Source organism: Lissotriton vulgaris, chromosome 8 (assembly GCF_964263255.1).
Source record: "Lissotriton vulgaris chromosome 8, aLisVul1.2, whole genome shotgun sequence".
Classification (NCBI taxonomy): domain Eukaryota; kingdom Metazoa; phylum Chordata; class Amphibia; order Caudata; family Salamandridae; genus Lissotriton; species Lissotriton vulgaris.
The window spans coordinates 1,500,211,286-1,500,223,779 of NC_141696.1; the positions used below are offsets into that span (position 1 = coordinate 1,500,211,286).

Below are 12,494 nucleotides of genomic sequence, written 5' to 3' on the forward strand. Positions count from 1 at the left end.
ATTAATATTTCAATTAATAACATTTACATGCATGAACTCCTTGTTTACGTGCTCCAGGATGTAGCCATTAAACCAACACCATAATTACCACTTTGCTATTAGAGCCAAGTCATTGTCAGTGCCAATCCTTAAACTATAGTCATGTATCACCAAAATCTCCCTTAGCTGTAAGCCAAAGAAGGTACAATTTCTTTGAAGCATAGATTAAAAAGTAAAAATAGAGTAACATGCCGTGTCACTTTGTTACATCAGTAATGGTAGCGTGAAACAAGTTAGAATGGTGAACTCCGCACAAAATCACACTTTAAATGACAGCTGCGAAAAAAGACACCTGATTAAACAGTGGGGAAAGAGGAGGAGGTAATTACCTGATCTTAATGATCAAGGCGCGTGGTCTGTAAGTGAGGGAAAATAAAGGAGAAGTTTAAACTGGTATATTAAATGGAGACGTGCGGTAGCCTCAAATACAATTACATTGTGGGCAGTTCATAGTTATTTAAGTGCATCGACTCACCGGGGAACTGGTGATAATTCCAACCCGGTCCTTATCGGGTGGTTTATTATTTCTCAAAAGCGCGGCACCAGATGGTAGCTCCGGTTGCCGGAAAATAGCTTCCGCTGTATATCAGTTTACACGAACAATTTTAACGGAATAGGGCTGAAAATTAAAGGGGGAAATACATGGCTTAGCGGCGGGGGTTTTTTTTTTTTTTTTTAAGGAATAAGTACATTTTCAAAAGGATGTGCCTTCATCGGATCCTTCACGAATCTTACCCGTGTTCAGCCCGTATGTGCACCTCGTTAGGCGTCGGTCTCCAAGTGCGGGAACAACGAAAGTAGTTGTTCCCGCCCCTTTTGTAGGAAATGACCTCGGAAAGCGCTAGACTGCTCATTTAGACAATGAATGGCAATAAAAGGAAGAGTTACTTCCAAGGAAGCCAAATTGGTTTATCCAGCCACTTAAAGCGCCGAGCTAGTAACAGAAAGTTACTTTCAAAATGTGCGTATACTACACTGAGGAGATTGCATAATTCCAAACTAAGGAGCGTTTGGATTATCCATCTGGGGAATATCGTTAGGATAATCGAGGTAGATAAAAAGGAAGTGTTACCTCCAAAAAATTCCCAAACGGTTCACTAACCACCTGTTGTGGAGAGCTAATCACGAACAATTATTTATGAATAATTGTGTGTGTCAGACATGGTGAAGTTGGATATCTAACCACAGGGCGGCCGGGGCGGCCACCTGTTGTGGAGAGCTAATCACGAAAAATTATTTATGAATAATTGCGTATGTCAAAACATGGTGAAGTTGGATATCTATCCCCGGGGCGGCCTTATGAGTATGGATTGGGTCGGCGTTTTAAGTCTAATTCAGTGAATTTGGTTATATGAATATTTAAATCAGTTCGCAGCTGTCTACTGATATGGTGGTAGGTGACTCCAAATTGTAATGTGAAAAGGACCAATGTATGGGTCCAGATAAATAAATTTGGGGATTGTTCGAGTTTAGTATAATGGAACATTGGCAGAAATTGAGAACAGACTCCATAAAAAATTGGGAGGAAAAGGATATAGCTTCCTCAAACTCTATAATATTCAATGAGGCTAAAGTTCCTCTTAGTGAACTAAATCTGCAAAGTCATACCCTTAACATTGATTTAAACATAGAATACAGCCTGGTAATCACACATTTTTTTGGAAGAAAATATTGGATTAAATGTATGGGTAACAAGATATCATTCTTCCTGAAGATTCCAACCTGCATTTACTACATTTGGTACAGAAACTTGGGGTGGACTGTCTGATAGGGGATCATCCTAGGCGTCAGACCCCAAGAAGAAATGCAGTTCATCATCAGTGTTCTGGCCTATTCTGGTCGTATCTAGACGCATGATCCATAGCGCCTCTTGTCTTCTAAGGCGTAAGACTGTTGTTTGCCATATGCCTAGCTTTTCTTTTGATTATTAATCTACAATTACGCTGAACGTGTACATTCCTAGGTTATATCAAATGCGTTTTTAAAAAAAATTCTTTTTTGACTGTTCTTTCAATTACATTAAACCAGTGGATGTTTATTATTAAGGTCTTATTAGCCAAGCTGAATAATACTCAAATATCATTTAAAAAGGATAATCGTATTTTTACTTAATGAACTTTATGAAGAACTGTCAGACATTATTATCCACCTCACAGCACATCTGTATTCATGGAGAATCATTGGACGGGGGGAGCCCACAAGTGTACTGGCTGCTTAATTGTATCCTGTGGTTTATAACTCTGCAATAAAAATATAATTTAAAAAAAAATGTATTCATGGAGAATAGTTTTTCAAAAAACCTGAATTGCGCCATATGTCACGACACACTATTCTATCACATTCTATCACACATTTGGATATACAATATTAAGATTAAATACTATTTAATTTCGAGTGAAACAAGTCACTTATTTATGTATATATTCCCATCCCATCTGTGTTGGTTTCCACATCACTGGTGTCCTTTCTTCGCACACAATTCCTTGATTGTGTAACATCGCTTTAATCCTATCATATGTTTTCTAGCCCTGAAGAGTCACAGCCACATGCTGTGATGAAACACGTGTAGGCTTGAGTGACAGGTACAGTGATTCCCAAGAGGTGAACACTGCTATGAATAAAAATATTGAAAATTTACGTTTGGTGTGATCTATCCCGAATGAAGGAATACGTTAATATGAAAATATCATTTCTAAATATAGTGTGCTCTGGATCCCTGCTCTGGTAGCTGAAGGTTGTTGACTATTTCCCACTTCCTCTGGCAGAATTCCGTCTCTGAATAGATGGCGTTTGTTGTTGCTGCTTCTGTTACCGCAGCGGTCTCTTTAAGACTGCAATACATGAAATTTGCTTGCATCTTACATAGTCACAAAACTGGAGTTTAGCAAATTCTTTTCTCTTTTGAGACCCTGGAGAATTTAGGGTTCCCGCTTCAGTATGCATCTTGTGCATCTCCAATTTGCCTACAACCCAAATAGCAAAGAACTATTAAAATATAGTTCCAATACCATATGTTGTGCTGGCGCTGTCAGAGATCTTAACCTTAGGCATGCAGAACCTCTGATAGATACTGCATGGCAGATGTTAGCAGTAGCCGGATCACCCAGGTCAAAGTTGAGACGTGCTTCAGCATCAACAGAGAATATTCAGAACCTTTCCACGCTGAAGCATGGGAAAGCCTCAATGTTGAATGTTTCAATGTTGTTTAATGTCTTGAAACCCCCCCTAGATGTCAAACGCCTTGAAAATGACTGCTTCGAAGAAAACCGGGAGGACTGCTGACCTCCAGAAGCTGCCCGTTCATCTCCTGAAGTGTCAGAAGCCTTGTCATGAGTGATAGGAAACATCCCTTCTCACTAGTGCCTCAGTTTGATTAGATCACAGAAGAGGTCCTTTTTAAAATGTTGCCTTTTTTATCCCTGAGGCTAAAAACATCGCCTTTATTGGTGGGAAAAGTGTATATGCCCAGAACATCTAGGATTACTCTTGACATGCACACACACTGATGGAGCTATAGCTCTCAAATTATACGTGTCCGATCTAAGTAGATCATCCAGGCTTGTACTTTACATTGGAGCTCTTGATGTTGTATATAAAATATGAAAAACAAAGCTTCAGGTACCAGAATGCAAAGTAAAAAAAGACTGGGCTAATCATGCTTGACATTTGGTAACTTAGAATTGTGTAGCTAATAACTGAACACAGACTGAGCTGAATCCACTGATTGAACAGACAACAGCTCAGGACATGCGCATGAAAAAGTACGGTAGGATGAACACCTGACAGAAGATGTGGAACCTGGTCTAGCTTGGTCCAGGTACTGCCCGGCCCACCTGACGCTAGGCTCCTCTGAATCTATGTTGTGAAATTGTATCTATATTTGGGGACTAGAAGTCCTGCAGGCTGGTTTGGGGGATAGTGGGTGTTAGAAATTGAAATTCTGGTTGGCTGAGGCTTGCGCCAAAGCCAGGCAGAAACCGCCACTCTGGTCAGTGTAAAGGGGAAACACACACTGTTGATAACCCCTGCTCACCCCCTTGGTAGCTTGGCACGAGCAGACAGGCTTATTCCCAAGGCAATGTGTAAAGTATTTGCACCACAATATCACTGTGAAACACCACAATTTGATACCACACAGGTAGTTATAAAAATAGGTATCTTTATATAGCTTAGGTCCGATCAAAACGCCCAAAAATACACATACATAAATTACTGCTTCAATAAAATGGTCTCTTGAAAAACGTTCACTTTGGTCATGTTCTTTTAGTCGTTTTCCTTAGTAAAGCAGACTGGTAGGTTTCTGTTAAAAGTTCACTTCTGTAGCACTCTTTGCTATCAGCCCAATTCCCTTCAGAATAGTGAAACTGGTGCTCTGTAGCAACAATATAATGCCGCCTTCTCAGTGCTAGTTGTGCGCCTCTGGATGACTCCGGGGTTAACAATGCGGTGGGTAAGAGACACCGGTCCTGGCTACTTGTTCTGCTCACCGGTCGGTGGCGGTGATGGACACGGCGCTCTCAGTATTGGTGAAGAGCAGCCAAGCGCTTTCACAGGCCGGGCAGCAGGTATACCGCTCTGGGGGCACGCAATTAGCCGCAGGAAACAGCAGAACATGATGCAAGGCAGAATACAGCAGTTCTTGGCAAACTTTTATATCCCTGAGTCGCAAACATTAGGCCAGCTCTCCTCTGACTCTTGGAGACTCTCAGGACACAGCACACAGCAAAGTCCTTTGGCCTCAGCAGAATCAGCAAACTGCAGGCCAGCCCCAGAACACACAGCAAGGGCAGTACTTCTCCTCAGTTTCTTCTGTTGATCTCCTCGGGCAGAGGTTCCTCTTGATTGTAGAAGTCTAATTTACAGGGGTTTTAGGTCTTACTTTTATACCCCAAAGGTCTTTGTTCTCCATGTGTGAGGGATCCAGGATCCACTCCCAACCAGTTCTGGGTGCCCTCTGCCAGGGCATGTCTTCTTCCTTTGTGAGGAAGATCCTTCTCCTACCTGGCGGCTAAAACCTGGAACTCACTTCCCACTCACCTTCGCCTCACTCAGAACCACCTAGCATTCAGAAAGCAACTTAAAACCTGGATATTCGACAAGTAATTCCCCACCCTTCTCCAAGCGCCTTGAGACCCTCTGGGTATGTAGCGCGCTATATAAATTAATTGAATTGAATTGAGTGTGGGCCAAGGACATCAGACGCACCGCAGGAGGTGGAGCCAGCATTGTGGGAGGCAGGCACAGCCCTATTCAGACCCAGGTGCTACTCTTCCCCACCACTCTACATGCAGATGGGCCAATTCCCTAGTGCTGGCACACCCAGTCTCCTGGAGCCACCCCCTGCCCCTGTCACTCACAAACCAGACAGTCCATACACAAACAGGCAGAGGCACACAGAAAGGTTGAACAGGAAAATAGCCACTTTCTAAAAGTGCTATTTACAAACACGGAATTTAAAAACTATCTTTCCTAAAAGATGCGTTATCAAATTCTGAGTTCAGGGATACCAGACTTCAGCTTCCCATCTTGCTCCTATGGGGAGGTATGCAAGTACACATGGGATACAGCATCTCCCATTCTATCCTATGGGCAAGATGGCCGTTCAATAGAGAAAAAAGAAATTGGCAGTATTTCACTATCAGGACATATCACCCACACTAGTACATGGCCAACCTTTCACCTACACCGCACCCTGGCAAGGGGGGTATCTGGGGCCTACCATAGGGTGTCCAATGTGTAAGGGAAGGGTCAGGCCTGGTCAGTGTGTACACTGGCCAGGACAACATGGCAGTTGAGACTGCGCACAGGCACTGCTGTGGCAGGCCTTTGACACCATTTTAGGGCTACTCATGTGGCTTGCACTATCAGTGCTGCAGGCCCACTAGCAGCATTCGGATTACCAGCCCTGGCACACTCAGTGCACTTTACTAGGGACCTACTGGTAAAACAAATATGCTAATCATGGATAATCAATCACAATAACAATTTACAGGGAGAGCATATGCACTTTTGCACTGATCAGCAGTGGTAAAGTGCTCAGGGTCCTATAACAACCACAGGTCAGGAAAAACAAGGGAGGAAGAAGCGAAACATTTGGGGATAACCCTGCAGAAATGGCCGTTTCCAACAGTGGGCATAAGTTGAGAAGAGCCGATATGTCTAGTGATCTGTGTTTGAGAGAAGGCCCACACTTCTTTCTTGCAGATATATGCTGGCTAGTACACAGTGAAAGCAAGAATACTGATATTAATGTGACCCGACTGCATTCAAATGGAAAGTAGTGCAATTCTTTTTGTTTATTTGTGTTCTGGTTGTTCCAATTCTATGCATTAGACAGGACTGTCATCTCCTTTATCTGTAAACTATGCTTACATCTTTAGTAATCAAATGTATGCTCTTTCTGATGAGAATATGCCGCTTTATTGTGACAAGAATGCTTAAATCCTTGAAAGATAAACTAAGAAAAAAAAGATTTCCAAAAACTCTTGGCTGCTTACACAGTTAATAGTTTTGAATGTCTTACAACTCAATCAGTCTTTCTGCTTTACATCCTTCAATTGTTTTAATTCCCCTAAAAACTATCCTCATCTCTGTTTCAAGCAACTGTAACAAGGCTAGAAGTCCAACCTTTTTAAAGTGCATCTTTTCATACAGCCCACGCAGTGCCATATATCTGCTTTAGCTTTTTTTGTATTCTGAGAATTGCATTATTGAATGTATAAGGGGAACCGAGATTAAAGTAACATAGTGCAAATCAAAAACCTGGACTGGACTGGCCTTGTGAGGATCTGCAGTGGTTGGTGTAAACTGTCACTATAGCTACTGTACACTTACTTTCTGAGCAATCCCTAATTACACTGTTGGAACTGATGTTTTAAAGCCTGCATGCGGTAAAGGCATGCTCTTAAGTAACAGCCAGAGGCATGCCCCTAAAGCAGAGTATGGATGGCTTCAAGTCCTCCTTGGCACTTCCTATTCTAATTTTCAAGCATAGCTGGCAAGTCAAGTCCCACACTCTCTTTAAAATATAGAGATGTCAGATTTTGCTATATCTTTGATGCCCACCTCTCCTTATTTCCACATTAGGAAATTTATTATGAACATTACTCGCATTATAGACTTGATTGCTGGGCTTATTCTTGCATCCCAAAGCTAATAAAGCCGGTAACAGATTTTTGGATCTAGCCTTGTCATTGCACAAAAGTGCCATGGCGATGCTTTGGAATTCTCCACAACAGATAGAAAGGGGAGGTAGTGAGATGAGTCAAAGTTGAGAGCATGGTTTTACATGTGGATAGAGAGGAGGAATGAGAAGGCGCCCATTAGCAAGATGGTGACATAAAATATCAGCTATGTTTGAGGAACCCCTGATAAATCTTCATAGTGCAGTGATACAATAATTACTTATGTATCAATGTTAGGTTTTGCGATTCTCAAATAGCGAATTTGTGAGAATTGCTATTTGAGAATCGTAGAACGCTATGCATGTAGGATTTGCAATACATTTTGCGAATCCTACATATTCCTTAATTGCGAATCGCAAATTGCGTTTCGCAATTTAGTAATACCTCACCATTCATTCCTATGGGCCTAGAGGCTCATAGGAATGAATGGGAAGACCTTCTCAAATTGTGATTCCAAAATAGAATCTCAAATTGAGAACGCAATTTCAAGTGTGCCAGGGTGTCGAAAGGACACCATGTTGCACCCCGGAAATGAGCATGGGTGCACGTGTGGCGCACATACATGCCCTAAGGGACATGTGTGTGTGCCACATGCCACTTTGAAAAATGCAAAAATGTGCCTGTTTGAAAGAAATTGCAAATTATCACCAACCTGTTGTTGGTGGTAATTTGCGATTCCTTATGCCATTTTCGCGCAACTTGGGTGCTTCATACATTCCATTTAAGGAATCACAATTTGCGAGGTCGGTGCTTATTATGTGACTTTCCCACAGTTCGCTAGTACCCTCTTTTAATTAAGAGGTCTGCATGCTATGTTGCCCTGTTGCAAGTCTGCGCGATGCAGCTGCCCTACCATGACCTGCGGCATGCTCTTGTGAATCCGGCTTCAGGCTGTTCCTCATTCACTGAACATCTCTCCTAACATCTATAATCACACACTGTTCCAGTGTCTTTGCTGCTGTTTAGCAGCCTCCTTATCTCAGGACTATAGTTATTATGAACTAACATTTCCTGAGTTAACCCTTATCCGCTTCTGGAGCAACAGCCTCATGGATTTGCTGGCGATGCGCAAGAGCCTGGGCTGCATGAACTTGTGGGACGAGATTCTAGTAACTTGCAGTCTAAGAGTGATTACCTCTGGGCAGCATTGCTTCCCTGGGAAGTGCCAGGGAGAGGGAAGCGCTCATGTGAAAAGGGATTTGGCCATCAGAGACTAAAGGGTTAATCTGAATGCTAGATTTGTTACGTGTAATGTAAGTGGTGCAAGGAAGATGAAAAGCACAGCAGTATAACATTTACTTTCTTGAAACGCAACTAGACTGTGTACATTAAACATTGTGAAAAACCATTACGGTACAGTAGCAGCCTAAATGAATTGGTGCTAATTTTTATTTTTTTTCCGTTTTTCAGCTCAAAGTAAATATATTTAATTTTTTCAGTTTATGTGCTTTATTGTGGGTATTCACATTTTAATGGACATTTGTCATTCATACATTAACATCTACACAATCTGTTTACAGGTGGATAAACTGCAAACCTCTTAAACCAGAGACTCTCCAGAGAACTGTAGAGACCATTTTGGACCGTTTTCGTATTCCCTGGGTCAGCGGTGCCCGACAAATTGAAATCAGCCTTGTTCCTCCTCTGATTCTTCTTCCTGCCCTCCTCCACGTTGCAGCTTTGCACTACCTGCTGACTATCATCATCCTGACATCACTTCCTGTGGTGGTGCTCTGGTACTACTACCTCACCCACAGGAACAAAGGGCAAACGCTGTTCTTTCTGAGCCTGGGGCTTTTCTCCCTGGGCTACATGTACTATACCTTCCTTCGAGAAGTGGTTCCAAGAGGTGATGTGGGAATCGTTCAGGTGATCACCATCACCTGCGGACTCCTGCTAATGCTGGGAGCTCTCACTCAAGCAAAGAAGGATCCTGGATACCTCAACATCCAGACCAGAAGCATTGGATCCTCCCTCAAGGGCTCTCCAGATTCAATGAACAGAAGGACAGTACGGTCAAATGGGTTTCACAAACCAATATCTGGGAGTGACATGAAGTATTCAGCTGAAGATGACACTGCTGGCTGTGCCAGATTGTTGTCCGAGAACCCTGCAATCACTGAGAAAAACTGGTGTTCGACATGTAAACTCGTTAAGCCGGCCCGTGCAGGCCACTGCCGGATTTGTAGTGCATGTGTCAGCAGACTGGATCATCACTGTGTTTGGTAAGCACAAATTCCTGTAACAGAAGGCAAGTTCTACCGCATGAACAACAGTGTATGGTCAGTGGTCAAGCTCCATAATGAGTAAAAATGTTATTACCCGGGCACATATGTGAAACCCTGTGGCCACGTTGCCTGCAGAAACTGTGATGTGTCTTAGAATCAGCAGTTTTATATTTGAATTATAAGAATGCCTCCTGCAAAAATTACATTATTTTTGGTATGGTTGGCAAAGATAGTCCATTGTGGTCATGCAATTGCTTTTTGTGTTTTGTATATTTATTCCCTCCCGTTACAAAATTACAAATAGATCGGTGGCTGGGAAACAGATGCACACTACCACCTTATCATCAGTATCAGTTAAAAATAGTAAACCACAAACGCATACAAGTGCAGTGCTCTGGAGGAGTGACACCAATTCTTTCTCCGTAGGAAAGTCCATAATTTAAATACATTTCTCCAAGCACTAAGCACATCACTGTTGAGATCGAGGCACAGTAGTTTTGTTCTATGTTTTCAGTTCTTTATTTTCACGTACATCATCATACTTTGCCCTTGCCAACACATATTTCGTCTGTGTTGAAATATTGCAGCTTACTTCTTCAGGGCTACTATCGTAGATAATCCATTGTATGAGGGAGGATAACTAGGAATTATAGATCCCATCGCCATGGGTAAGGGACCCCATTTTTCACCATGTGTCTGAAAAGTTAGCATGCAAAAAATTAGCGTGCAAGATCATGGACCATTCTGCTGAGGTGTATTAAAAAAACTGTGCCAGCCAACCTTCTGTACTCATTACTATGCAAGTATTTCAAGTGATTAGCACATATCATCATGTGCCCCACATGGCAGCAGTCTCCCTACACATACTCTAAAAATGCACATCACCCAAGCGATATCATAGAGTATGACACTGGACTCGCCTTGTCCAGTGGTACTAAAGTATACACAATGTCCTGCTCGTTATAGGAACTATTTCTAAAGGTAATATAGAAATAAGGACATTAACTTCCGATTGTCAGTCAACCGTCTTACCGCACGAGAGCTGTATTTTAGAGTATCTTACCCAACACGAGACCGTTCTAGAATTTACGGTCTGTAGAAGTCCAGTCAGGCCAATATACAGAGTATGTACTTTTCAGTTTACAATGGAGTCTTTCTTTAATACCTTTAGAAACAGTTTCCGTGATGAGCAAGACATTGTGTATACCTTATTATCACTGGACAAGGTGATTCCAGTGTGATGCTGTGTGATATTACTTCGGTGATGCACATTGTAGCATATATGTAGGGAGACTGCTGCCATGTGGGACACATTGAGAACAAAGAAGGCTCGGGTCCTAAAACCTCCTGGACTGGACCACTGTAAATACAAGAGAAAAGAATGTGTCCAGAAGGACTAGTTTGCACACTTTAAAGGGAATACCCTAGACATCAATTCTAGGGTTCTTATTGCTTTATTTAGCTTATTTTAAATTATTTAGATTAGCAAAGCAAATACATATTTTTTCATATCTTAGAAAAGAAACCTTCCATTTACAGAACACCACATTTGCAAAAACACATTTATACACAATGTTATGTTCCACTTAAAAACAAATTCTGGACACACTCTTTTCTCTTGTATTTACATGGGGGACACATTGGCACATGATACGATGTGCTAATAGGTCGTGGTGGTTACATACTAATGAGTACAAGGTTAATGAAGGTTGGTTGGTACTCTCTGTTTTATATGACTTCTCTTCTGCACCTCGGCAGAATGGTCCATGATCTCTCACGCTAACTTTTCAGACACGTGATGAAAATTGGGGTCCCTTAGCCATAGTTCTCCTACCTCATACAATGTATTATTTACTATTGTAGCCCTGAAGAAGTAAGCTGCAATATTTCAGTGTGGGTGAAACACGTGTTGGCAAGAGCAAAGTATGCTGTACATGAAAATGAAGAGCTGAAGATTAAGAGCAAAACTACTGATACCAATATCTCGAGTGATTTGCTGAGTGCTCGGAGAATGTATTAAATCCCTCCCAATACACTCTGGGATCCTAATAATTAACGATTGTCCTCCTTCTAACACTCATTCACATTCCCAAGCCATTACTAGCACATTATTCTAATTTACTGCTAATCCTAGTCCACTATAATTCAGGCTTCGTTTTGATTTTTTAAATGTAACAAACTGTTGTAATGTTTTTAATAGGTTTAAGGTGCCAGTGTTTTATTTCGTTTTTTGCTACAAAAGTCCTTTCAGTCCTTACTTTTACAGTCGGACCAACATGGTTTGGCAGTAGATTTCGCTTTCCCAGTGGCCATAAAATACATCACCAGAAAATATCCTGCGCCAACTGACAGGCTATTCTGAACCCCATACCACCTCAAGAGCCATATACTTGGCACTGTTGGCTATTTTCCCGCTAGAATAAGGAGGGGATATACTGCCCTAAAGAGATTGTCTTGTGTTGCAGTCTATCTCTGAAGTACTTATTTTCTTCCAGAGCATAACCAGAGGCACAACGTGCAGTCTGTCTATGAAAAATTAGACTGACCGAATACTACATGCCGAAATGCCCCGGTATATTGGTTGTTGAATGACTTGATGAGGTCCAAGTGGCAACACTGTTCCCCAGATGGGTGTGTGGTTGCACTAGAACTGCATTTTGGTCATACGTTTTATAAACCCAGTAGCTGTGAACCTTTTCCAGAAAGACTCCCAAAGCAACTCAAGGCCAGTAAAGGCTGAGCTGCAGAGAGATGGATTGTGAGCTACACCTTCAGTGCCCTTACATTAATGGAATACTGATTAGTCCTTAAAAAAAGGCAAAGTGAGAGGGCCGCATATTCCTGTGTTGCTGAGCTTTTTAATATCTGAAATTCTTTTGTTGAATCATACAGTGCACTTGCAAACGTGTTGAGAGGTGGTTCTCTGAGATTCTTGGATCAGTCCCCAGTAGTGAAAGTACTTGTGCTTTTACCATCTGGATCCATTGCTCAAGCACCTCTATTCTGCAGTCTGACACTGGACGCATAAGAGAAGTGTATACTA

At 42.0% G+C, this 12,494-nt stretch overlaps 1 protein-coding gene across 4 annotated transcripts in view; it reads left to right on the plus strand.

The window, feature by feature from the left end:
- ZDHHC23 (zDHHC palmitoyltransferase 23) overlaps positions 1-12,494 on the plus strand; it is a 249,215-nt gene that overhangs the window by 127,592 nt on the left and 109,129 nt on the right. For all 4 annotated transcript variants that reach the window (XM_086935590.1, XM_086935593.1, XM_086935591.1 and 1 more), the window contains exon 3: positions 8,744-9,448. In XM_086935590.1, coding sequence (XP_086791716.1) covers positions 8,744-9,448 — 705 coding nt within the window. The remainder of the gene's footprint in view (positions 1-8,743; positions 9,449-12,494) is intronic.